General features: G+C 48.6%; 2 protein-coding genes across 8 annotated transcripts; both read left to right on the top strand.

Moving 5' to 3' along the window:
* The first annotated feature begins 29 nt into the window (after positions 1-29).
* On the top strand, positions 30-12,117 carry LOC130131481 (CD276 antigen homolog). Of its 7 annotated transcripts, XM_056301167.1 has the most exons (6): positions 1,584-2,519; positions 2,908-3,087; positions 4,378-4,620; positions 5,569-5,606; positions 6,514-6,840; positions 9,831-12,117. In XM_056301167.1, the coding sequence occupies exons 4-6, from the start codon at positions 5,576-5,578 to the stop codon at positions 9,986-9,988; spliced, it is 516 nt and encodes a 171-aa protein (XP_056157142.1). In that variant the 5' UTR covers positions 1,584-2,519; positions 2,908-3,087; positions 4,378-4,620; positions 5,569-5,575; the 3' UTR covers positions 9,989-12,117. The 7 variants fall into 7 exon arrangements, with proteins under 7 accessions (XP_056157146.1, XP_056157145.1, XP_056157141.1 ...); XM_056301170.1 differs by lacking the exons at positions 1,584-2,519; positions 2,908-3,087 and adding an exon at positions 51-90; XM_056301171.1 differs by lacking the exons at positions 1,584-2,519; positions 2,908-3,087; positions 4,378-4,620 and adding an exon at positions 30-90.
* Positions 12,118-12,447: 330 nt separating this feature from the next.
* On the top strand, positions 12,448-20,279 carry LOC130131708 (uncharacterized). Its single transcript, XM_056301492.1, has 4 exons — positions 12,448-12,874; positions 15,185-15,289; positions 18,380-18,492; positions 19,263-20,279. Exons 1-4 carry the CDS (start codon positions 12,490-12,492, stop codon positions 19,374-19,376), a joined length of 717 nt encoding a protein of 238 aa, XP_056157467.1. The 5' UTR covers positions 12,448-12,489; the 3' UTR covers positions 19,377-20,279.
* Positions 20,280-27,332: the final 7,053 nt, after the last annotated feature.

The raw sequence follows: 27,332 nt of genomic DNA, 5'->3' as shown, positions 1-27,332 counted from the left end.
GAAAGTGAAAGATGAAAAGCACCGACCATCAGATCCAAGAGGAAGCAGTTAGGAAAGGAGAGATTAAAGAAACAAGGGAGAACAAATCAGGTAGGACGCACGATGAATATATATATATATATTTTTCAAGGACAAGGTTCAATTCTTGTTATTTCTGGCCATGGTGGTTAGTCAGGAAGGAAAGCTGAGGGCATAGAGATGGCTGTTGATGGATACCACTAGAATTACAGGAGAAGACGTGCAGCCGGGGCTGCTGAGAGGCTTTCGGGCCTTAACTGGGCCGTCGTTTTAGAGAATGGGACGAGGGATGATGAAGAACTCTTTTTTAAAAAAATATAATTTAGATTAGATTAGGAGAATTTAGTGTTATCATCAATCCCTTAGATGGCGGTAATGGAACACGTCGTAGGCAAAAACCCACGAAGAAGAACTGCTGGCGAGGCGCTTGGACGACTCCGCAGCCGAGGGTCGTCGTCCTGTCCCCCCCCCCCCTAAATAGTCCACTAAACGGGGTCCGGTACCAGCTGGTGACCCAACGAGCTACTCGGAACAGAGCCGCAGAGTCCGTGTTCTCGTGCGACGTCGGCGGTCCCGTGTCATAGCTGAGCTGAAGCGGAAAGCATTACAAAAGTCAACGCTCCTCCGTGCGCGCGCGCGCGCCCCCCCTCCCGCGAAGAGGGACATTTTATAGCGGCGGGGCAATACCCGGCGTAACACCCGGCGTAAACAAACGCATCACATGTGTCGACTTCGCCGTCGTTTAACAGCAAGGTAAACTATGAGAGAGAGACAGCGGGTGTTTTCGGGAGGGCCGTGTTCTCGGCTAGAAAGATGTCGGCTGGCTTATGTTCGGCTCAGCCATCCGGTTTAGTCGTGCGTTGCCCTTTGTTCGGCTTGTTTATTGGTTTCCTAGAGACGACGTGACGTCTAGCGTGTCGACAGGGGTGCCCGTGTTGCAGAGAAAGGGGGGTCATGTTTGTAACGTGTGACGTGGTGGACTTGTTATCCAAATACACTACAGTCTTAGTTAGATGGCAGTCCCGACGAGCCGCTGGACATTTCCAAGGTTGGTTCACATTGTGTGTGCGTGTGTCGGGGGGGGGGGGGGGACGTCCTGTGACGGCCTGGCGGCCCGTCCAGGGCGTCTCTCCGGGGGGCCTGTGACGGCCTGTCCAGGGCGCCTCCCCGGGGGGCCTGCCGCCCGGTGCTGCTGGGACAGGCTCCAGCTGCCCCGTGATAACCCGTCTGGATGGATGGGAGGTGGGGTTTCGCATCGTTGTCCCCCCCCCTCCCCTCCCCCCCCCCTGCAGGGCGTCGGCCATTTTACGCACTTATTACTCACTATGTGCGTAGTGCTTGTGCAGACTTGGGTCGACGTGGGTCGTCGTGTGAACATGCATGACAAAGGAGACTTTATTTGTTTATTTTTTCTTGACCGTTACTTAACGGTTAAATAAAATAAACAAACATACAGCGCCAGGGGTTACAAAGTTTGATACAACTATAAAATATATATATATATATATATATATATATATATATATATATATATATATATATATATATATAGTGTAACTTGCATGGATCAGAAGTCACGCTGGCCGCTAGCTGGTGGGGCTGATCCTGTAGTCGAGCGGTTAGCGATGCCTCCTGCGGTGTGGGCGATACGGGTTCGCTTCCCGGCCGCGGCACTTCCTGTGATTGCGTTGTCCCCCGAATTCGCTTACATATTTAATATATATGTTAAATTTTGGAGCATAAATTTAAGGTTTTCACAGCTTTTCCATTGCATGAACTATAGATAATGTTCTAATGGTGGCCTCTGCTTCCTTTTTAAAGGGACAAAAAGAGGGTTTAATTTTTAACACCTTACATTTATGGGTATATAAAACTTGGCCAGCGATGTGATGAGGTTACACAGAAAACATCCATTTTCTAATTCTCTTCTATAATTTGCAAAAAACCGAACGAGGCATCCTTCGAGCAAAGCACAAAAGTACATTTTAAGAATCTTTGCTGTATTTTCACAGACCCCTGCGTTACCGCTTCGTTACCCCTTCGTTACCCCTGACGTAATAGCGGCGTTGAAAACGAGCTGCGCGCGCAGAACGTGTGGCAAAACGTGGCCGAGAAACCACGTGCGCACCTACGAGCGCGTATAAAACCTGAAATTAAATGGAGAAAAGGTAGAAATGTGAGAAAATGGAGATCTCAGAATATGCCTAAGGTCTAAGCAAGGGAGACGGAAAGCGTTACGAGTCGAAACTTCCGCTGAGCCCTGGAGAAAAACCTCCCTGCTTGCTGAAGCTCGGTGGACAGGGGATAGCACAAAGTTGCCAAACATGGGCCGGAGGGATGTGACTGAGCACCCGTAGACACAACCAAGTATAGTTACGAGAGAATCAGTGAAGGCGTACAAGTCTTTAGGAGCGTGCGATTACTTCGCTGGTGGACATGTCCAAGACTGCTTGTACCATCCGTCATCGAAGGAAGACAAGTTCTGCTCCATCAAATCAAAGGTAAGCCCTCGTAGTTTAACCAGTCCTTTTAGACCACATGTGTAGGATAGAAAAATATCACCAAATCCTCCTTAGAATACCTTAGGCCAAAGAAAATGGTTTATCTAGGTCTTTAATAAGAAACTCTTTGTAAGGAACCAAACTCAAAACCCCAGAAAACCAAGTACAGGGAAACTGAATGCTGAGAAGCAACTCGAGTTCAGGGGAAAACATTATTTAAGCAACTTTCATTATTTAGTTTAAGAAATCCGGAGTATATCATGACCTGTTCTTGTACTTTATTAGTCGGTATTATTTCAGTAACGTCTCAACAGAGGTATGGTTTTCCATCAACTTTGCAAAACCTTCATAGCCTGTCATATACTTATAAGATTATTTGTCATTCCAGGTACTCCCAAGCCAACGTCAAGGTCAGAAGACTACACTTTACGATGCATGGGCGTGTTTAAACAAGGAACATGGATGGGTCCTGACAGGGAACTGTACCTGTGTGGCTTCCCTCGGCTCGTCGTGTAGCCGTGTACCCCCGCCCTTCTTCTCAAGTTAGAAGCAGCTGTTCATTTTAAACGTAATGAGCCAACTGCATGCACCAGTCAGCTTTGCTCTTGGAAAGCCTCAAGAAAGTGTGTTCAGCCAGCACCGATCAGCAGCATTGACTTTTCAAGCCCAAAAAGACACGTCTGCTAAAGAGATACCCATGCCCAAACCGCATGAGTTACACATGTACTGATCCATCATCTGGTGATCATCCAGTTTCTCATGAGAGCGTCACAGAACTTTAGAACAGCTCTCCGAATGCAGCAGTATTTACCAGTTTAGATGTGTCGTTGTTTAAAGAGGGTTTGAAGGAAAGCGACAGTTAAATCCATTGGTGGAATCCTGTCTGGTGATGAAACAGGAAGTGAAACAGAAAATCTGGTTTGATTTTGATATACTTAATCCCCGTGGGGAAATTAATTCATGCTCTGCATTTAACCCATCCTAGCTGTGTAGCTAGGAGCAGTGGGCGGCCACCGTGCGGCGCCCGGGGACCAGGTCCAGTTCGTCTTGCCATGCCTTGTTCAGGGGCATAGACGGGAGTATAAATCCTAACATGCATGTCTTTTTGATGGTGGGGGAAACTGGAGTACCTGGAGAAAACCCACCGCAGACACGGGGAGAACATGCAAACTCCACACAGAGGACGACCCGGGATGACCTCCAAGGTTGGACAACCCTTGGGTTCAAACCCAGGACCTGCTTGCTGTGAGGCGACAGTGCTAACCACTGTGCCACCGTGCCAAACATAACAACTGTATCCCAGAGCCTCTTACAAGCCTTTTCAACCCTCACTTAAGTCACTATCACACTGTACACCCATACCATTGCGCGGCGTGTCCTCTTCAGTTACCTCCGAAAATGTGACATCACTGAAGGGACTGTCGGGTTCATTGTCATTTTGGTTTGAAGCTTGCAAAGGTCCTGAAGAAGGTCCTGCGTTCGAACCCCGGGTTGTCCAACCTTTGGGGTCATCCCAGGTCGTCCTGTGTGTGGAGTTTGCATGTTCTCCCCGTGTCCGTGGTGGGTTTTCTCCGGGTGCTCCGGTTTCCCCCACCATCAAGAAGACATGCATGTCAGGGTAAATACTCCTGTCTGGGCCCCTGAGCGAGGCAGGGCAAGACGAACTGGAGTTGGCCGCACGGCGGCTGCCCACTGCTCCTAGCTACACAGCTAGGATGGGTTAAATGCAGAGCGTAATTTTCCCACGGGGATTAATATAGTAAATCACAATCAAAGACTTCTCTCTTTTTGCTTGCATTACTTGGTATTGTGCCTGCCTTGTATATCTTCCTCTCAACTATAGCTTTGTTTTGTGCAGTGGTGTGTTTAAACACTTGGAATCCAGTCCGGGGCCTCTGGATCATCTGATCTCTCCTTCGTCATGTGTCTCCCGTACGGTTATGAGACCGAGGCTGGGGTCAGATTGTGACCTCAAACATCGTGACACAAGAAAGCTGATGGGATCGTGGTCAGACTTGAGGAAGGCTGGGCATTAACAACTAAACTTCTGCTTTGGCAGCTGCTCTGCTCGGACAGTGCCACATTTAGAGCTGTTACTTAGGTATGTTCAGTCACACTTATTTGGGTAAGAAACGGATACATGCCAGATATGAAATGTTCTCCGCAAATCTCCTGACCACGTCTTGCAGCCCGCCCGAGGGATCGCATGAATCCACGCCTGTCGTCTTCATTTTCCCACTGGCGTTCTCCCGTGCGATTAAAAATGCAGATGCTTGCTTTTGCCGTCTTTACGATTCGTGCAACCGACAGCGCAACAACTGTGAGGCGTCTCGTTTTAAATCAGTTTCCCTGTGACGACCCCTTCGAAATGAACGCAGTGACGTTTACAAGCACAAGACCCGTGGGCCCCTCTCCGCCTCACAATCTGCGCACGCACTTTTGGTGCATGTAAACACGGGGACACGTCTACGTTGATAGAACTGTCGTTGCCATAGCTCAAATTAAATACTGTGTAGGTTTCCCAGGAAGCGGTGTAGCGCGGCGTCTGGCTCACTCTGAAGTCGGACTTGGTGTTGGCTAACATGCCGAGAAGTGAAAAAAGAACAATGTTGTAGATAAAGAGAGAGGTCCTGCTGCGAGGGCTGGGCATCTTACCAGCTTGTCTTGGAGATCCTTTGTCCCCAGAGCCATTAGGCCCTTCAGCTCCTCCCAATGGGGGCAGCGGGAAGTTTGAGCGCTGGGCCTGATGCTCTGCACACCGTCTCTGTTTTAGTTGTATTTCCCTGGCTATTTTACCCCCGCTGACAATGCACTTCAAGTCCCTATATTTGAGGTCATTGCACCATAATTTTGCACTGTGGCAATAATCCCCACATGTACAGGACCCTGTAGCTCAAGTATTTAGGATCTTGTGTTCATGTAGGGTGCAGTTACTATAGACAGGCTGACTTTTATTGAGTGTATTTAATTGTGTGCCGTATTAAGCTACTGGATATCTAATTTGCCTTTGGGTTCAATAAATTATCCGTCATGATCATTTACTTGGCAGGTCCACGATGATCCTGATTATCTGTTTCTTAACTACAGGTAGGCCTCTATCCCTAAGTATGCTGAACATCATTAGGTGTGTTCTGTCTCTGACCACTAGAGGGCACCGTAGACACTTAAGGTGCTCTGTAGTGTTTCCGACCACTAATGTCTGACCACTAATAGACGAATCTCTAGCATCTCTGACCACTAATATCTCTGACCACTAGAGGGCCACTAGAGGACCTTTGTTTTTTGTTTTTTTTTGCTTGTGCAAAAATAAAACAGTAAAAACAGTAGTATTGTAGTTTTAATTTAGTATCGATCATTTTTATGATTTCATGCATGCCTTTTATGAATTTATTCTACATTTTTCATAAAGTTTCATTTCATAAAGTTTTTTGCATGGGCTCAACTATAATTTATTGTAATTTACATATCCCATCATGTTACACATTCTCTTCTGCCATTTCTCGTCTTGTGTCTTGTGTTTTTGTGAGTGTCTTTTATTATCTATGAGTCTTAAAGGAATATTTTGCCATGCTTAAGTCTATCCCAATTTTTCATTTTCATTTTCACAGTCATCCATCCTTTTCTTAATGCTGGACAGACAGATCCAGCTTGCCATCTATGGTTTAATGTAATTGATGGGGGACAAAGCCGCCGTCCTTGTTCAGGGCAAAAGCACAAAAAAAATTCATGGTTCAGGCAAAGCTAACATGGTGCTATGCTACATAGTGAATTGGAATGGTCATTTTCAAAATGTACAGTTTTTTACGGTTGGTCTCGGTCGCTTCCTACCATGCTATGTTCCACAACGTCCAGTATGAAGAAAAAAATGGATGACTGTGAAAATGAGACCAACCTATGTACTGCATGAACAGTGAGTGTATAATAGGGATAGACTTTCCCTCTGTCCTAAAGGATATGTAGATTTCTGAGGCTAAGCTAGTGACATGCCTTGTAGTTTCTTCCCAGGTGAGCGTCAACACTTCCAGGGGAAAAGATGTCCTCATCCCCTGCTCCCACAGCCAGGCTGACACATCCATGAAGGATCTTTCCGTCTTCTGGAGGACCAGGGACGAAGAGAACGTGTACGACATCCTGCAGGGCAACCCGGATCTGTCCACTCAGGCAACTCAGTTCAAGGACCGAATCACTAGCTTTCCCAAGTGGTACACGGTGGGGAACTTCTCTCTTGTCCTGCAGAAATCCCAGCTGACTGACAGCGGTGTCTACAAATGCTTCATCCCCAAACTGGACGTTGAGCAGCATGTGACGCTCACGGTCGCAGGTTTGTGATGCTCTTCGATCTTGGAGTACAGGGCTGTAGTTCAGCGTTGGCTTTTGGTACTGTAGTTTTATGCTGTAATTGAACACTATTGTTTAATAGAACTGTGGTGCGCCAAACGGTTGAGGAAATTGGGTTTGGTGACCATAAGGTTGCCAGTTTGAGCCCATGGACCTGGTTGTCTAGTATCGGCGGGGGAAATAAAAGATTAATACTCAACCCTTCCCCATCAAATACTGTCAGAGTGCCCTTGAGCAAGGTGCTAACTTCCAGACTGCTCTAGTGGAGCTACCCAGCACAATCACAGTCTACACTTGTTAGCTACAGGACAGCTATAGAGACCTCTAGAGATTCAGCTATAGAGACCTCTAGAGATTCAGCTATAGAGACCTCTAGAGATTCAGCTATAGAGACCTCTAGAGATTCAGCTATAGAGACTTCTAGAGATTTAGAATAGAATAGGGCCTCCAAATTGATGGTTGGTTACCAAGAGTAAAAGCCCACTCGCACATAATGCAAAACCCGTAACTCTTCCCTCAATTTTACGCGTTGGGCTCGTGTGTAAATGCAACCAGGAGTCAGTATTGCATATACGTTGTATTGGCTATTTGCTGACTCGAGACCTAGTAGTAACGTGCAGAGATGTAGCGAAACGACGATAGTTTGAACTAAAGCCGCCGGATTAAGCCGCTTTTACGGGAGCATGTGAACCAAAGATCATAGTGCATGTATCTGCAACTCGTACACAGCAGGCAGCTGTCTAAAGTGAGAGATTTTTTTTGTTTGTAGTAAAACCATATTGGAAAATGGACCGACCTAGAAATAAAAGAGCTCGATAATCGGCAGTGTGATGGTTATATGGAAAATAGAGTGCTGGAATAAATGTATGAATAAAAATAACGTAAGCGTTAGAGAGGCCGTATAAAAGGCTTCTTACACGAGTGGCGACCGAGACAGAAGGCACTGTCATGTGTGAACAAACCATATCGATATATCTTGGATAGATGTTGCATGTGTGACCCTGGAAGACCTCCAGCGATGCTGGAAAAAATTATCCAACTACGTTACAGAATGTATGTTTGAAAGCAACGTAGCATTTGGCTTGGATATACCAGTGGTCCCTCAAGGGGACCCCCAACGCTGCTGATCCTCTGATTTGCCAGGATTACATCCGTCTGATCAGGCAGTATTTAGAACTGCCTTAACAGGTCAGGCGGCAAGGCGGTGCAGTGGTTAGCGCGGTCGCCTCACAGCAAGAGGGTCCTGGGTTCGAGCCCCGGGGTAGCCCAATCTTGGGGGTCGTCCCGGGTCGTCCTCTGTGTGGAGTTTGCATGTTCTCCCCGTGTCGGCGTGGGTTTCCTCCAGCTGCTCCGGTTTCCGCCCAAAGACATCAAGGTCAGGTGAATCGGCCGTACTAAGTTGTCCTTAGGTGTGTATGTGTGTGTGTCAGCCCTGTGATGGCCTGGCGGCCCGTCCGGGGTGTCTCCCCACCTGCTGCCCAATAAGTGCTGGGATGGGCTGCAGCATCCCCGCGACCCTGAGAGCAGGATAAGTGGTTTGGATAACGGATGGATGGATTAGCAGGTGGAGGTAACCCTACATGGCCATGGCCTCAGACTCGGAGGGGCTGAGTCATCCCGGCCATTTCACACTCAGCTGCAAACCGCCCCAGTGTGCGCTGGAATTCGCGTTCTGATGAAGCCAACAGAACCACGTCATCTTTGTGTGTGTGTGTCTGACATTCCTGTGTAAGAAGTGGGGTTGTTGTGAAGCGTCTAGTGTGCTGGTGTAGTGTTGTGTGTCTGTCACATCTCACTCTCAACCTTCACCGCTGGCTAGCAGCAATGTGAACAGGAGAGCCGAGCACGTAAGTCTCTCCCTGCCAGTGCATAGCCTCTCCGACGGCAAGCCCTATGGAGCGCCTCCTCATGGCGACACACGGTAACTGGGTACACCTTGGACCCTAGCTGAACCGACTCGGAGGAGGTCTGGCCCCTAGACTTGATGTACGCAGGCCCACCGGTGTGTGGACGTTCCCTGATGCCCAAGAACCAGCCCCCAGCTTTGGGTTAAATAGTGCCACCTAGTGGACACCTCAGGAGAGGAATAGGCTGCGGGAGTAAACCCCTACACAACATCAACGTCCACAGTGCTGTTGTTTTTTTGTTTCTCTTACCCTTTCGTATGTGTTTAAGTGGGAGAGTCCTGCTGGTGTCGTGTGCGGCTGCCGCCTCTCCCTCTCGTGGCCTCCCCGTCCTCCCCATCCACCCCCTGTATGTCTGTTACGCTTATATGTCGTCTTGTTTCACCCCCTTTATTGCAAAGTGACCGAGTGTTAGAAAAGCGCTGTGCGAGTTTAATTTATTATGACGTGGCTGAATTTGAAATCAGCATTGATTTGGGCCACAAGAGGCGAGACGTTTAGCACCAGTAAGACAGATGGCTTGGTGTCCTCAGGGAGGACAAGCTTGTCCACAGCCGGTGAACTGGACACAGAACAAAACGTGCATGCATATCTGCTCACCTGATAAACCTCACAATATTCACACCCGCCTGATGAACCTTGTTACACTCTGATAAGGGCAACAACCGGTCAGTGTGTGTGTGTGTGTGTGTGTGTGTCTCCGGGAGTTTGTGCGGAGGCCTGAAAGCAGAACGAGCAAATCTTCTGCAGACACTGTTTTTCACAGGCGAGTTGATGTGAGAGCGATCCCGAGATAGCCCCCGTCAGACTGTATCCCCGCACCTCATCCGAAACTGGTTGGTTCGGCTCCACGCCGTCATTAAGGCGGGGGTGGATCCATGTACGGAGGGGTCCGGTGGCTTTGCTCAGAGGCACTTTGGCAGCGTTGATCGGCAGCTTTCCACTGTCCACGGGGAACCGGCGTGTATTCCTAGAGGAAGACACCTCTGGAATTCCCCGGATGTCCACACAGTTGGTAGTAAATTTGTTGATTCAAAGCGGTGCTAAAGCTTCAAATGATTTATTGCAGATAATCCCGTGGAGTCAGAGAAGGAAGAGAAACCTGTGGGTCCAGAGAAGAAGGTTGAACAGGACGTGCACACCGGAGACGGCAGCGTGGCTCTAACGTTTAACCTCCTCGGAGTGAACCTGCTTCTCCTCCTGGGACAAACGCTCCTCCCTCTTTAGCGAGAACTGCACACAGCCTCTTTCATCTTCCCGAGGCCAGCTGCGTTCTGGATAATCTGTATGCACACTTTCAGCAATAGCTAGAGCCGTCACTGCGTATTGTAGATTCGGGCACCTGTGCGACAGTGGTCATAACATGTGCAGGCCGTGTTCACCAAAAACGAAGACTATCACTTCAGCGTTAATCTGTCTACCGACAGCAGGCAGGGGGCAACCGTGTGCAATGGAGAGCCAGTTTCCCTCCAGCCCAACACTGCATGAACTGATTTAATTGATTAACATACCCCAACAAAAATGGAGGACTAACCAGTGAAATCTAAGCGTTTCTGCAAGGTTTGATTGCTTGGACGTTGTTTTCAACAAGTCATGTTATCCACGCAGTCTGACTTGATGCTGAAGCCAGTGTTTCCCAATCCCATCCCTAATCCACTGCTGTTCTGCAACCTTCCATACATAGGCCTGCTTGTACTTATTCAACCAATACCTGGAGTTTTTTTTATATATATATATATATATATATATATATATATATATATATATATATATATATATGAATCAGGAACAATTTATTGTAATTTCTTTCATGTACTTGCGTACACAAAAGAAGCAAAATTCTGTTTCCCCCCAGCCCAACAGCAGTGCGACACAAGAGACGAAAACACACATCCCAAATTTCCCAAATGCGACACCACCAAAAACATACAAAAACAGAAGAGAAAGAAGCAAAAAACCAAAAATAACCCCCACAAAGAGTTAGCAAAGCAGTCCGCGCAGTGGAACACAGTCCGGTCTGCATGGGCTAGCAGTTAGCTTAGCCTGGCCCCGCTTCCGCGTCCTGTCAGACCGCCCTTGGTGTTAACTCTTCGGGCCCAGCTCCGATCAGGGCCGTGGTCCCTGGGCCCGCAGGGCGCAGCAGACCGAGCTCTCCCAGCCGATCCAGCGCCAGCTCTCCCAGCCATCAAACGAAGACACAACGAACTTAGACGCAGATGTGGACAAAGACACTGCGTGGACGGTACTGGGGTGAGGCCGCTGCAAACATGAATGCGCGCCGCCATCTTCCCACTTCCAGTGTGCTATAAGTCTATGACGTGCTGTAATGTGATTGTCTAAGTGCGTGCGTGTATGCAGGGCTACATCTGCAGAGCGGGGGGGGGGGTCTTCAGGACTGGATTGGGAAACGCTGGTTTATGACATGCAAGCGGATTTTGAGATTCCGCCATTTCCCACGATGCACATGAATCTGTCTTTTGTTGGTTGCTATTCAGGCTCTCGAGAGGTGTCCAGAGAGTGACGTATTTTGTGTACTCGCTTGTGTAATTCTGATCCATGTAGCTACAGCACAGCTCAAAGCTGCTTGTGCAAAATGTCTTAAACTATATAAGGACTTTAAGACCAACCTGTTGGCTGGACTAGCTAACCAGGGCTTTTGTCTATTTATTTATCCTTCTTTTGACTAACTTATTATTATTACTATTATTGTTATTTCAGTTATTTATTATTCACTGCTGAAAGTTCATTGGACCAGTTTGTTCAGAATGAAGGAATGAATGTTTCACCGAGCCAGATTCAGGAGCCCGTTTATTTTCTACAAATTAAACCTGCAGGGTTTAAAGCGTTGTAGGGGCTCCTACGGCAAAATGTGCCCCCCATCTCGCAGATCACCACAGGCAGGGAGGTTCTGACCCAGATCTACTCCAAAACACACGTCCTGTAAAACCGGCGATCCTCTGACAACAGTAAAGCGAGGCGAAGATTGGACGTTCGGTTTTTCGTGGCCGGAGTAAAACATGTACAAACGCTCTCGCTCCTCGTTTTAACGACGCGCCCCCGATTCAAGCAGTGTCGGTCGACTCCCTCTCGGAGCGTGTGAAGTAGGGTTTATTATTTTCAAGGGCTTGCCGGATTTGGCTGTAGATCATCACGGTTTCAGAGGAGGCCTTTGCGGTGGTTTTTTTTTCTTCTTTACATTTGTCGACATCCTGCTTTGATTAAAGCTTTTAAAAGCTACAGACTGAAGTGTCCACGCATTAAACTGCTCATGTTTTTTTTTGTAAGTGCCCGTTCTTGCTTTTTCTGCTTGCCCACACTTGAGCAAACTAATAAATAAATAAATAAATAATTAAAAAAAGGCAAACTGAGAAGCCTGGTTGTGTTTTTAGCAAGAAAGTCGTCTGCTCTATGTGTAAGTCCTCAAAAACGGCTCATCTCCCTTATTTAGAATTTACACTCTCGCAAAAGGAGCGGGTTTTACTTCCTGTTCGTGGCTGATGAAACATGGAGAACTTAACTTCTGTGGTCGGGGGACGACGCACAGGATGCCGAGACAGAAGACTGACAGATAGTTACCGCGGTTTTGTAAGTTTTGAGGGCTTTTTTTTTTTTTGTTTCCCCTCCTCCCCGCTCAATTTTTTTGCTCGCCAGCCAACCTTACTTCAGCAGTCTGCCCTCGTTTCAGCTGTACACTCAGCAAACTGCCGCGGCCTCGTCAGGGCGTCCACATGGGGGGTTTTCTGCCCGGGCCTAGCTTGGGGTTTTGCTGCTTGACCTTTGCCTTTCTGCTCGGCGTGAAGTCGGAGGAGGACATTGTGAAGGTCAGAGTGAACTTGGGCGACAGCGTCAACCTCACCTGTTCTCTGGATGCTGAGAACATCCTGTGGTACATGGAGCTCAACGGGCAGCTCCGGGTGACCATCCTGCGCACTTTCAACAAGAAGGCCACCGAGTTCACCTCCCCAGTTTACAGGTCGAAAGAAAAGTACTCCGTGCGGCATGGAAACGGCTTGGTTATTCACAATGTCACGGCGAGTGACTGCTGGGTTTACTACTGCGCCTGGAGAGAAAAGAACACCACCTTGTTCAAAGATGCTTTCCGCCTCATCCCCGGTAAGAGCAAAACCATGACAGATTTCGCGAGAATTAAGGGGAAGTCAAAAGCTTCTGGTTGGTACTTGAGCCGACTCTGGAAAAACCTTTATCATCTCTAGGCCTTAAAAGCTAAATAGAGTCTGCATCTTCGGTCTGTTTGTTGTTGACTTTCGAGAGCAGCCTACCATACGCAGCATAGCATTTATGTGCTGTGACCACAGGTTTGGTGGCATCATGTATTTGGTCAGATATTACGGGGCCTATTTTACATTTCAGCTGAATAAAGTGGACATGTTGGAGTAACTTGCACTAAAAGCGATATTAAAGAGATCAAGGTCAAAGCCACAATGTTGGAGTAACTTGCACTAAAAGCGATATTGAAGAGCTCCGGGTCAAAGCCACAACGTCCTCATATAGTTCGCCTGTGACTCTACAGTGGGTACGAAAGAGCAATTTTGTGGACAGAAAAGTTACAAAAACAAAAACGGCACGTGCCAAGGAGAGCAAGAAAAAAAATATTGGTTGGAGACGAGCGTTCGTTTTTGTCAAATGAGGACGTTTATATACATTTTTGAATGAAAGATGATTTATTTCTCACATGTAAGTAAGCAGGACACTGCCGGCATCTGAAGGGGTCAACACGTCCACACATGAATCTCGGCGGACGAGTCTCCGTAGCGTCAGATTATTTGTTCCATGTTGGAAAAGGAGTGGGAGGACGCACACGCTTACTTTCCCCCTTCCCACCTGCTCTTAAACACCACGTCACACGCAGTGGCGCGTGGCCACCCCTGACACTATCCCTGGCCCCCCCGCTGGCCCCCCCAGCCACGAGTCGCATATGCAGAATATGCTTCTATGTGATATTTTACAATAGGTGCTGTTCATTTAAATCAATAATGTATATTTTTCTTAACTCTCATATTGACAGTTTCCCACTAGGCTATGCAGTAAACTACAACAGCATCATAGAATTCCCCAAATTCAGCCATGGCTTTTGGTTTTGGTGTGCCACCCCAAGATGTTCAGTGGCCCCATTTGCCCCCCCCCCCCATGAAAAATGTCTGGGGGCGCCACTGGTCACACGCAATTCCCACTCTCCCGCAGCTCAACTTCAACGGTGGAGGCTGGTTCCCGTCGATGCAGAGAACGGAAATGGGAGTAGAGAACGGTCAACTGAGCATGCGCGAAACGCCTCTACCACGCCTCCACACGCCCCGCCTGCGATATTATGAACCCTACATAGCCCTCGCCAAAATCCCGTACCCTGTCCCAAATCTCGCGAACGGACGCCGGATTTCCGCTGCGTTGCTAAGGAAACAATCAACTATCAACTCGGTGCGAAGCAAAGCTAACGTTAGCTACCTTCAATTTTGTAATTTTGTATTTTTCGCAATTTTGGACAGCTGGCTGCTTTTGTAATTTTGGACTGCTGGCTGTCAACAACAGAACGGAGGTAAGTAACGTTAGTTGTCTGAAAATGAACATATATCTGATAAATAGACTTTCTCACATTTAAGAAAGCTGATCAGTAAGTTGTTACCTGTGTATAAATGTAAAAGTCATATTACTACAATATAGGAGCTCGTTTTGTTTGTAGTCATGATAAGGGGTGAAGTATCCTATGCTCAAACGTGGAGCAAGCAAAGATTGAGTTAAAAACGTTAATGTTGATTGTGGATAACTTAGACAGGTTAAATTGAGGGTGTACAGCGTTTCCTTGATGAGCGCTAACCCCATAACAACATATTTTCGCGTTGCTACGGTGGCGCACACGTGACAAAGCCAGAAACGGGATTTTGGCGAGGCCTATGTAGGGTTCATAATATCGCGCCCCGCGACAAAGCCAGAAACGGGATTTTGGCGAGGCCTATGTAGGGTTCATAATATCGCGCCCCGCCTAGCATCCAGGCGCTAGGATTCTAGGAAGACCCGCCCCTACTCTGCGTCTGATCAGCTGACTTTAACCCTAACCCCGCCCTAACCCTAGAGGCAGCGAGTACTTGCGCATGCTCAGATCACCGTTCTCTGCATCGACCGGAAGTAGCCTCTACCCAAATTCAACCCCAGTTGTGCCGCACTATACAAACGTCGACTGTGAACAACGAGGGGAAAAAAACTGTCCACTCGGCGTCATAGAAAGAAAAATAATTTAAAAAAAAATGTTTAGAGATGAATGAAACGTAGACAGCGTAAATAAACTTAACCTTCATATGAAGTTCATTATTTTGATGTGTGGGCCTATTTAACATGTTGTGTGTGTGTGTGTGTGTGTGTGTGTGTGTGTGTGTGTGTGTGTGTGTGTGTCTGCGTCGCTTCGCCGTGAAGCCGGGCCGCCGGCCGAAGCAGCGGAAGGGTGCCACCAGCACTTCCGGTTCAGGCAGAACGACTATGTCGTCATTGCCCTCAGCGTCCTGTCTGGCTTGCTGATAGGTGAGTCCAACACGGCGTAACGTTGTCGTCTTTAAAGTGTGTGGTTCATACGTATAGCTAAACCAAGTGTCGCGGTGCCCCGGAGTATCTCGTATCGAATCCCGCACCGGGCAAGTACATAACCGCTTACATTGGCGTCAGAAGTGGGATGGTGGAGACCGTAAGGCAGGGGTCCCCAATAGGCGGCCCGCGGGCCACGTCCGGCCCGTGACGAGTTGATTTATGGGTCGGAATGCCAGAAGGAAGATTTTTTTTTATTTCCCTACCAAAAAAAAGAAAAAAAAATACAAATTAATTTCCTAGTAAAAGTAAGACTAGTAATATATCGAAAAATAGATGAAAAATCTCTGTTTAAATTATAATACCTGCAACGTATCGACACCAAAACAAACTAACGACCAACGTGCTGCTGGAGGTTGAGTGGCCCGTGGTTTTAAAAGTGGCCCTAAAAGTGGCCCGCTATGAAAAGTAATTGGGGACCCCTGCCGTAAGGCCATCGGAAGCGCATGCGCCCTGTAGGCGTGAAGGAGCTGATATGCTTAAGCTTCCCGAAGGGGGGGGAGGTAGGGGAACGTGCATGGATAAGAAGACACGCTGGCCGCTGGCTGGCGGGTCTGACCCTTTAGTCTAGCGGTTAGCGATGCCTCCTGCGGTGCGGGCGATACAGGTTCGCGTCCCGGCCGCGGCAGTTCCTGTGGTTGCGTCGTCCCCTAAATTCGCTACAATATATTTCCAACAGGGAGCTAAGCAGGATATATATAACACGCAGATGAGCCGTTGCCAATAATCTGAAGTGATCAGCAAATCCACACGTCACACCTGCGTAGCATCAGATTTGTTACACCTTGGAAAAGGAGTAGGAGGACTATGCACTTGTTTTTTTCCTACCCCTTCTCGCCTACTCTTGAGTTAATTCAGCCACTGCACATTTCACACTCATTTCCCACTGTACTGCAAATTTCACTACAAGTTGTGCTGCACAATACAAACTCAACTACTGTGAACAATAAGAGGAACAAAACACAAACATAAATAAACAAGTAAATTCAGTTGACAACGGTTCAAACAGTTCAACTGTAAAGTAATATTAAAGGCTAAAGGGCACGTGCACGAGTCCATCACCAGTAAGTCGAGGAGTTTCTTAAAGTCCCCAGGTGGAATCACGTTAGGCACTTCCAGGTCATTTGGCAGGGAGGTCCGGGCAGAAGGTGCAGGGTATGAAAACACCTTTTTGCCAGGCTCAGTACAGACTGGGGACCGACGACCTCAAGTAGCCCCGAGACCGTAGCTGAGAGCTGCTGAGATTACGGGAGATGCAGATGGACTTGAGAATAAATGTAAACCAATGAATGGCTCGACGCACGGCGAGAGAAGACCAGTCGGCTCCGGAATACAGAGCACAGGGATGTGTGAGAGGCTTACACCCAGACAGCCCTGTCGTTAGCAGCATCCAACATATGAAGACAATGAGCAGGGCCATTCATATAGAGCACATCACTGTAATAATAATAATAGATAGATAGATAGCTAGCTAACCACTGCATGGTGGCGCAGTAGTTGGCATGGTCACCTCACAGCAGGAGGGTCCTGGGTTCGAGCCTCGGGGTGGTCCGGCCTTTGGGGTCTTCCCAGGTCGCCCTCTGTGTGGGGTTTGAATGTTCTCCTCGTCTCTGCGTGGGTTTCCTCCGGGTGCTCCGGTTCCCTCCCACAGTCCAACGACATGTAGGTCAGGTGAATCGGCCGTACTAAATTGTCCCTAGGTGTGTGTGTGTGTGTGTGTGTGTGTGTGTGTGTGTGTGTGTATGTGGGCCCTGTGATGGCCTGGCGGCCTGTCCAGAGTGTCTCCCCGCCTGCCACCCAATGACTGCTGGGATAGGCTCCAGCATCCCTGCTACCCCGAGAGCAGGATAAGCGGTTTGGTTAAGGATGGATGGATGGATGGATGCACCTATCCAACGACGACATATTCAACGGTCGGGCGAGCAACATTCCAACCGACAGCGTCATAAAACGTATCGCGTGAGTCGATCAAATCCTGCAGGATCAAACATCACATCCCACCCTAATATCCGGCTTTATTTCTTAGTACGTCACACGTTGTGGAAGCAGGATGTGCTCTGAATGCCGTTTCACGTTGTCTGTAAAGCTGCTGCAATCCCAGCAAACATCATTTAGCCGTAGAAAATACGGGTCTGTCACAGCGTCGAGGCCTGGGGAGAAAACCGTGTCATCATGTAGACATGCATATAGGCTTGGGGCTAAACGCCGGTGTGGGGGTTTTACATTGAAATGAATCAGAGCATTCCTCTTGACTCACGTCAACCGGTGCCGGTGTGTGCTGGTCTCCAGTCCTGTTAGGACAGGACAATGCTATTGACAGAGCGTTGTACCACAGATTATACCCCCGGAGGGCTACTCCTAGTCTGTGTGATTTACCCAAGATACGTAAACAGGATGTGCCATTATGGCCTATATGATTAACTCAGTGACCTATAACATCTCTGAGTTTCTGGCGTCTATTCTTAATCTACTGGTAGGCAGTAGTGAACGTCACATTCAGAACAGTACCAGAACCATTCCCAAATCCTCTGTGAATAGTACACATGGCCATTGTAACTCTAGTTAATGGTCACGGTAATTTGCATATAAAACCCATCGTTGGTTTCGGTCAACATGCCACTGTATTGTGTATAAGGGCGGGGATACCTGCAGTCACCTGGGACCGAAGAGGTCACTTAGATGAGTGTCCAGATGAGCTGATTCACCTTTCTGTGACAGCTTCTTTCAGTTTATTCGATATCAAGTGCAAAGCGGGAATTTTCATCTTTCATAAATCACTGCAAATACAAGGCAAGTGTAAGCTAAAGTGCTTCACAGGACAAGTGAGAGGGGGAGAGAGAGCGCAGCAAGAGCCCGAGTAAAACGAATAAATACAAAATATCCCAACGAGCTGAAGAACAGTGTGAAACGGGAAGTCGGGCAAAACGAAACTACAGTGGAGCAGGAAGTTGCACACTGCAGGATCTGAGGTTTCAAAGCAGCAGCAGCAGTTTCTACGTGTTGGCTAACTCCTAAACTCTGTGCGGGCAGGTGGGGGGGCAGTTTGGGCTTTTTTGGCGCCGCGTAAGAGGAAGGCCGGACACCGTGACTATGACGTGTCACCTCTCCCCACTGAGTCACCAGACAGAGCCAACCAACAAGAGGTCAGCAGACTGTCTTCTAAAGCCTGAGCCACTTCTTTCAACCTCTATACACAAATCCTTCACATACACACCATGTACCACAGAGCTGCATGTATTGCACTACTGCCACTGCTATTTTATAGCTTCTACTGCAACTACTACTACGGACACTACGACCGCTAGTTCTACTGCTACTTCTACTATTACTAGTACTTCTACTACTACATATATATATATATATATTACTACTATAACTAGTGCTACTACCACAACTGTTAGGACAAGTTCCACTACTAATACTAGTAATTATAATAGTGATGACGTCCGGGTGGTGTGACGGTCTAGTCCGTTGCCTACCAACACGGGGATCGGCGGTTTGAATCCCCGTGTCACCTCCGCCTTGGTCGGGCGTCCCAACAGACACCACTGGCTGTGTCTGCAGGTATGTGTCCTGGTCACTGCACTAGCGCCTCCTCTGGGTAGTCAGGGCACTTGTTCAGGGGAGAAGGGGAACCGGGGGGAATAGCGTCCCCCCCCCCCTACCTGGCGAAACTCCTCACTGTCAGGTGAAAAGAAGCGGCTGGCGACTCCACATGTATGGGAGGAGGCACGTGGTAGTCTGCAGCCCTCCCCGGATCGGCAGAGGAGGCGGAGCAGCGACCGGGACGGCTCGGAGGAGCGGGCTAATTGGCTGGGTACAATTGGGGAGAAAAGGGGAGGGGGGGGGAGGGATGAAAACAAATTATAATAGTGGTGATGATAATAATGATTTTTTTTTCTTTTCATTTCAGTATGAGGAGATCCAGTTGCCACTCCGCAGCCAGGTCCCAGCTCCTACCGGGCCCGGCACCGAATGTATTTACTACAAAGCCCAGCTGGTACGGCCCACGCCAGCCTCGCAGTGAGAGGTCCGGCAGGCCGGACGTGAGACACTGCGTCACTGCGACCTGGGTAAAACGGGCCACTGACAAACACACCCATAGCACACAGACAGAGATGCCACGTGGGCAGCAAGAGACTCGCCGACAGACTCTCTGGTTAAATCTCAGAACTCTCACACACACAGGCCTGTGCACGGCGCCGACACTGCACAGCCCCCTGAACTCTCCGCCAAAACCGTGGAAAGTGGGACGTGCTAAATTTGGCAGCGCGTCTTCGCCGCTTTCTGTGTAAGTGGCAGATGGTGTACCGACCACGCGACTGAAGAGGTGTTTTCGCTGCCGCCGCGGTCACCGGGGGGATGATTGACATTTGTCGAGAGAGCGAGGCCACCGCGCCAGATGTAACGCAGGCGGTTTGCACGCGCCCGGCGCGAGAGTGTAATCTAGTTTTAAAATCTGTGTGGTTACCGCTTCCTGTGCTGCAAGCAGGCTTAACGTATTGGCGCGGCTGGACCACTTTTTATTTGGGTTAGCTCTTATAGTCGTCTCTTCTGATTGTTTTTCTACCTGCAGAGCTCCTATACCGATATTGCCCGTGCTAGGATCAGAGGGAAAAAAATGGAGAAATTATTTAATCATTATTACATTACAGTATTTCCTGTTTTGTTTTTGTTTTGGGGGTCACAATTATGCAATAACCACGGACTAAAGTGTTTCTATAGTAATGCTAAGGGAGCATCTTCTTCACTGTAGGAATGCAATGGCGTTTGTATAACAACGGCACAAAAACGCAGGAAAAATTGTAATAATTTGTGTAACCTTGGCATTAGTGTTTGTATAGCGATTTGGCAAAGGACCACAAGAATACTGTAGTCCTCTTTCTGGTTTGACTATAGGGCGTTTTCCTACGGGGCTACCCTAAATAGATGTATATGCTGCTGCGATGACTTATTTAAAATAAACTTATTCAACTCGTCGACACCTGCGGTGATTGCGGTATCTTCTGGGAAAGCTTTTTTTCCCCCCCACCAGATTTCTCCGCGACCACATTTGTCTGCAGCGTCTGCTTTTTAGCCACCACGATTTCCCCTCTTCGTCAGACTCACTAGTGGGTGATCTTTACTCCCACATTTGGAAACAGGGGTGAAGATGTAAAACGCCAGATCCTGTGGGGGGGTGGGGTGGGGGGGGGTTGTTGAGGGAACATCCTGTCAAGACGAGCGGCGACGACAAAAGCCTTCGTGATTTGGGTGTTTGTGGCGTAGCGTTTGTCTGAAATACAGCAGTGACGGAGGGGATCAAACGTACATTTGTTCGCGTGGAAATCTTCACATCCTTCAGCTCAGCTTCGTCTGATATTGCTCAGCCAGGCACCTTTGCCGGGTGGCAAGAGGAACCTCAGCCAGGGTGATGTGGTTAATGTAGGAACATTTGACTGTCACACGGCTTCTTCTTTTTTTCCGTACAAAGGGGACAAAAAAAAAAGTCCTTTTTTGAGCATTTTGTCACCGGCGTATTTAAAGCGAGACCTAATCCACAACGGTTTTTGTAGTCAACCATTGTAATAGTTACTGTCCAGCAGGAATCTGCCGGGAAAATCAAATGATAAATTGTGTAGCATTTTACATCTCTACCATACAACACTTTTACAACATCAGTAAGCAAAACGCATGCAGTTTCGGCCTTGTCATTTGGTTTGGCAGTGAGGAAGACGCCGACACAGTGGTACCGGTGTCTCCTGTTTGTTCATTTTGAATAGATATCTTGAGATCGAGAGACGTCAAACACCACTGCCGACACCAATCTCGTCGTAGGTGTTGGCAAGTTATACAAAAACGACAATCTCTGCGATCGTATTTTTAAGTTGTCCGAATCGTGAGGCTACATATGACCTATTCAAAGTTTGCAGTGGTCCAAGTCTGATAATGAGGAGGTAGCGTGGTGGCACTCGAGGCCAGTAGTCGCCAATAATTTGTGACGAATGAAAGCCAGAGATTTGGATACAACGTCCGGATAATCTCACCAACAAGCGTTTGACAGGAGCTGGGGTGCAATGGCAAGAAAACGTTGAGAACAGGACTCAGTGAAAAATCCCCTGGGGGGGCCAGAATCCAATGGCATGGGGAACCAAGACGATTGGGGGCCACCCTCTGTTGCAGCCTTCATCCGCCTTCACTGCCCTTGTGACCTGGAGACATCTTCCACAGTTCCACCGTTGAGGTCTTTGTTGGATCGTGCTTCGTCTGGAACCCCCCATCCCCCTTGGGTGACCCTACCAGGAGCTAAGCTCCGGGCGGCATAGCTCTTGGGATCACTGGTACACGCCAACTTCTCCACCACGGCAAGGTGGTGATCCAGGAGAAGAAAGTGCATCTATTTACTCAATGGCTGTCAGGCTGTAGAAGGAGTTTGACCAAGGGGCTAATAGCCGCTTTAACTTGTGCAAGGTCACCTCCCCTGTCTTGTGTGGATTAACCCCCCCCCCCCCTCTGAACAGCAGGCTGGTTGGTTTCATTCTCGCATGACGTGTTCTCAGTTTGTTGTATTAGCTCTCAGTCCAACCTCCCGCTGCAGTTCCTCTTTCACAAGGGGGAGGATTTTCCAGATCAGTATTTACTTAGAGGCTGGATGAGCGGATGGCAGGTCAGCTCATGCTCCATATCTATTTAACCGAGTGGTTGGCACGGTGGCCCGGTGGTCCGCACTGTTGCCTCACGGCAAGAGGGTCCTGGGTTCGAACCCCAGGCCGTCCCAGGTTCTTCCTGTGTGGAGTGTGCATGTTCTCCCCCCGTGTCTGTGTGGGTTTCTCCCAGGTGCTCCGGTTTCCTCCCACCATCAAAAAAGACATGCATGTTAGGGTTAATACACCTGTCTGTGCCCCTGAGCAAGGCATTGGAAAGAAGAACTGGAGTCGGTCCCCAGGCGCTGCAGCGGCCCACTGCTCCTATACAATAGGATGGCTTAAATGCAGAGAACAAATGTGTTGTAACAATACAATGTCCAATAAAGCGCCTTTCATTTCAGTTCATATCAAAAGCGGGGTGGTTCTGAGAGAGCCGCCGTAATAACTGACCAACTAAAGCTCATACCGAGCCCGGGTCGGGACATGGGTGTAAAAGCTGCCGCACGCTTTACTAAAGTGCACGCCTGCTTTAGTAAGGCCAGTGACCAAGCTGCCGGGTTGGATGAGTTGGGAAGGAGAACGGGTTGGACTACACCGTCACCCAGATGTAACTTAATGCTACGAGATGTGGCTGAGTCCAGTTGAAAGCTCTGATCCCTGATTTGGTTCTGCTGTTATACCCGCTTCAGATGGCTGAGGGAGAGCACGGAGCTTAAGGAAAGAGGTTTAAACTCTGAGGAACTTGGTCGGAGTCGGGTGAACCTCCGTATTTGTGGTGTGTAGATCTGGGGATGAATGAGACAAGAGGGGTCGAGCACGACCGTCCTCCCTCTGGGTCCCTCTGGGTCCCTCTGGGTCCCTCAGGCGGGTGTAGCGGCCGATCCTGGAGCCGCGTAATGGGAGGACGCCTGCTTTTTACGTGGAGAGGCTGATGTGCCCGCAGCCACCACATGGTCCTTGGCAGGGGGTGTCCAGAGTCCAACGGCATGGAGGACCAAGGCGATTGGGGACCACCCTCCGTTGCAGCCTTCATCCACCTTCACTGCCGTTGTGTGTGACCTGAATGTCAACCCAGCCTGACACTTAGCTGATAACCTCGCTGTTACTTCGCTGAAAAGATGCACGTATACTTTCCCCACACAAAGATTACCTGCTGCTTCCCCTTTTGTATGACTTAGAAATTTTGCCCGTTCGATTGCGAGTTTTACAAGTTTGCCTGCATTAGTTTACATCTCACATTCAGCACAACTGTGTGGGGACGACGGCTGACACATAATCATTAAATAGTACTGAAGTACTACTGCCAAAAAAAAAAGTAGTAGTCCAACCATATCACAAACCCACTTACATAGGAAATAAATGGCCTGGCTGAGAAAGTTGGGACACTGTTGCACATGTCCTGTGTTGTCATGCTTACGTCATGTAAACCCACTTGTTTCAGCTTCTCAACCTGGCGGTGGGGGATGGATGAAGGCTCAACATTCACATTTTTGTTTGTGTTTTTTTTTATGATGTGTCTGCAGACAGCACTTGGGCACAGAAGTATTCTGGACTGCATGCTGATGGTACATTTTAACCAGCAGGGGGCGCAGCGCAACGTTTGCAGCTTCACTACAGCAAAGGCAGAAATTATATTTACACACGTGTTGAGATTTTATCCAGGACTGTGGTTTCATTGACACGACGCCATGTGCTTCAGTTTTTCCACTGTACAAAAATATGTACGTATATAGGGGGGGTCCTGGGGGTCATCCCCCAGGAAATTTCAAGCGTCGAACACTTACTTTCCTGCATTTTGGTGAATTTTTATGCACCAAGTTGTGCCTTTTCTGCATCAATTTATGACCATTTTTGTCTGCACTCCCCATATCTACTTTAACTACTGACATCACAATTCCTGTGTTTAAAGACAAATAGACCTACCAATTACAGCACAACAGAGTGGCACCATACAAATGTAATATGAAGCTTCCATACTTTATTCTTTAAAGAAACTGTACCTCCAAAAGTAGGATACATACAAAAGAAAACAATGCACGTTTAAAAATACCGAATTAACAAAATTAAAATAAAAAACCTGTGTGGACAAAGTATTTACTTGAGGAAATTGTGCAAAACTTCAAATGTGCCACAGTGTCGTTGGTTAGAAGAACAGACGCTGCAGCAATCTTACCAACAGAGACCTGAACTCACACCAGCTTACTTGACAAAAAAAAAGAGAGAGACTCACACCCCTCCTCACAGTTCTCCTAACCAGCAAATCCTGCTTCAACACTGTAACATGCAGACTGTACAGTTACGAGGAAAAAACAAGTTGGCCAGCTTATAAACACAATAGTGTACAGTTAATGGGGAAACAACTATTCCTGCACATAGGTCACATTTTGTGTTTATACCAATGTAACCGGTTGTTTTCTTGCCCGGTGCGGGATTCGATACGAGGTGTACTGCACCACAAGGCGACGTCACTAACCGCTCGGCTGAAGGGTTTACAGTCGTCACCCACTCCCGGAAGCGCGCCCTCGCGCTTTGTCATTCCCGCGCTCCGAAGGGACTTCCGAGGATCTGCACACTTCCGGCTCCCACCGCTGCCACTAATGTAACCGGTTATTTTCTTGCCCGGTGCGGGATTCGATACGGGGTGTGCTGCGTCACAAGGCGACGTCACTAACCGCTCGGCTAAAGGGTCAGACCCGTTAGCTAGGGGCTAACGTGTCTTATTAGTAGTTTACACCACCATACTAAAAAACGTTGGAGCTACAAACGGATGTCTTTGCCTCTGTCACATTGTTTAGATCACTCAGATGTTGGAGAAACGTTATACAAATGGCGTGGTCGGACCCACCAACAGGCAGCACTGAGGCCAGCCACACTGTGATTACCATATCTTTGTCGCAATTTGTCGCAACAGCATCGTTAACGACAGGTGTGCTAGCAAGCTGAGACGATGACTTTTTTAACCACTGCCACAGTATGCGTATCAAAACGTCTGCTCCCGTTTCTTCAGCAGCGACAAGGCCAGCGAACACGTGTAGCCTCCGGAGACTACCGGCCGCTCCGAAACGTACTCTTCTTCTCTGGGTTTTTGGCAGGCTATACACTACTCTGGCGCATTACTGTCTCTCCGGTTCAAGACGGAATTGCGCCTATAGAGAAAGTTCGGTTTACTCCTCAAAGGGTTCAAACTAAGACCCGCCTCTGACTGGGCAGATAGCCAATCATAGGGGTGGCAACTGGGTGGCCAATCAGATGCGAGGGGTGGCAAGCGCCACCCCAGGCCACTCCCTGGACACGCCGCTGCGTTTGTTGAGAGAAACGTTTCGTCACGCATCTAAGTGACCTCTTCGGTCTCAACTGACTGCCGGTATCCCCACCCTTATGAACAATACAGTGGCATAATGACCCAAACCAACGATCAGTTTCATATCCAAATATGGGCGTGACCATTATGTGGTCGGCCATCTATGTGAAGAGGGAACGACCAGTACATCTGTCACCATCTTACAATGCTGTGATAGCAGCCACTCCCAAATCCTGTGTGAATAGTACACATGGCCATTGGAATTCTAGTTCATGGTCACGCCCATATTTGCAAACGAAAACGACCGCTGGTTTCGGTCGTTATGCCACTGTATTGCGTTCCGGAAGTTGACGTCACGCAATAGTCGAAATCGAAACACGGCCATTTTGGCAGGAAAGCGGACCGGTTGCCTATCGACTGATAGCTAGCAGCTGCTTGTTGTGCGCCGGGAGACTTGTTGTGCGCCGGGAAGCCAGAACAGTCGCGGACGTGTAAAAAGGAGGGCATTTTATCGGATTCCTAAAGATTCCGAAAGACGACATAAACGGATTACTGCCATAAAACAACCCAGAAGAAAACCGAGCGAACAGAAGAAAACCGAGCGATGGGACCCCACAAGCAACGGATTCCGCTTGTGAAGTGACCACTTCATATCAGGTACAGAATACAACACTTCCTAACGTGAATATTGTAACGTGCATGGACAAGTAGACACGTTGGTCCTTGACTAACGGGTCGGACCCTTTAGTCGACTGGTTAACGTTGTCGCTCGCGGAGTGGGAGACACGGGTTCGCGTCCCGGCTGTGGCGGTTCCCGGGCTGCGAATTCGGGGGGCGCCGGGAACCGCCACAGCCGGGACGCGAACCCGTAGCTCCCGCACCGCGAGAGACATCGCTAACCGCTCGCCTAAAGGGTCCGACCCCTTAGCCAACGGAGCAGCGACCAGGACGGCTCGGAAGAGTGGGGTAATTGGACGAATATTGGGAAGGGGAAGGGGGGGGGACCCAAGGCTTTCATTGAAGACTGCACTCCGCATTCCACCGCCCTTCTCTCGCTCTGTCTCATGCAGATACAATCACACACACACAGGGCCATCGCAGGGGGGATGCGAGGCCCTGCTCATTGACATGCATGCGTATGAATCACGGTCTCACACACACACACACACACACACACACACACACACACACATTCGCTATTCTAGTTGTCGTGCACGTGTAATCTCCGTGCAACACATTTTTGACCCGCCAGAATCAAACAGCGTCATCGTGCACAAGCTATGACCTTTTGCTATCATAGTCTTTCAAAGGAAAAAAAATCAACTTTTAAACTATTGACTTCACATCATCGACTCAGCTCAGCTGTCGCTTCATTTTCGCATGCTTAAGAGCAATTCAATATGTCAGGTCTGTAGGGGATGTTGAGATTTTAGCCTACGGTGACAGTCGTGTGCACTGGCCGGCTTTGGACACCTGCTCAGCCACCACTTCTTGAAGTGTTGAAGTGTTTGTCGCGGTGCAATGTGGGCAAGGTGGTGTAGAAGTGGCCGAGGAAGTGGTCTGGGCCTTTCTGCTAACTTGCTGCCAAGTCCGTACTTGTTTTCAGCAGCACGGTGGAGGTCATGGTTGCAGCATGCAGCACCCTTGTGCACAGCCAGTCTGCAGGCCTTCCTGTTTTCTGCTGCGTGTTCCCAGGTGTTAAAGTGGGTGCCGAACCTCTTGGCGTGGGCCTTGACGTTATCTTTATAGCACTTCTTCTGTCCTCCTGGGGGACACGCACACACACACACACAGGAGAGATTATCACAAACACAAACACAATCCTTTATTTTTGCCAAGTACAACTATACAGCATGCAATGTGGTGCGTGTGTCAAGAATGAAAGGACATAAGGACATACGTACATGGACCCTATGTATGCAATAAGATGAAACTAATCACCAGGATCTGGATTTAAACAAGTTATTAACAAGAATAGCCATACAGCATTTAACTCGCACCATTGTGTCTCTACAGACACAATTGGCCGTGTCTGCGGATGGGAAGCCGGATGTGG

This window comes from Lampris incognitus, chromosome 21 (assembly GCF_029633865.1).
Source record: "Lampris incognitus isolate fLamInc1 chromosome 21, fLamInc1.hap2, whole genome shotgun sequence".
Classification (NCBI taxonomy): domain Eukaryota; kingdom Metazoa; phylum Chordata; class Actinopteri; order Lampriformes; family Lampridae; genus Lampris; species Lampris incognitus.
The sequence above is the reverse complement of the archived record's forward strand: the minus strand, read 5'-3'. Positions and strand labels throughout refer to the sequence as shown.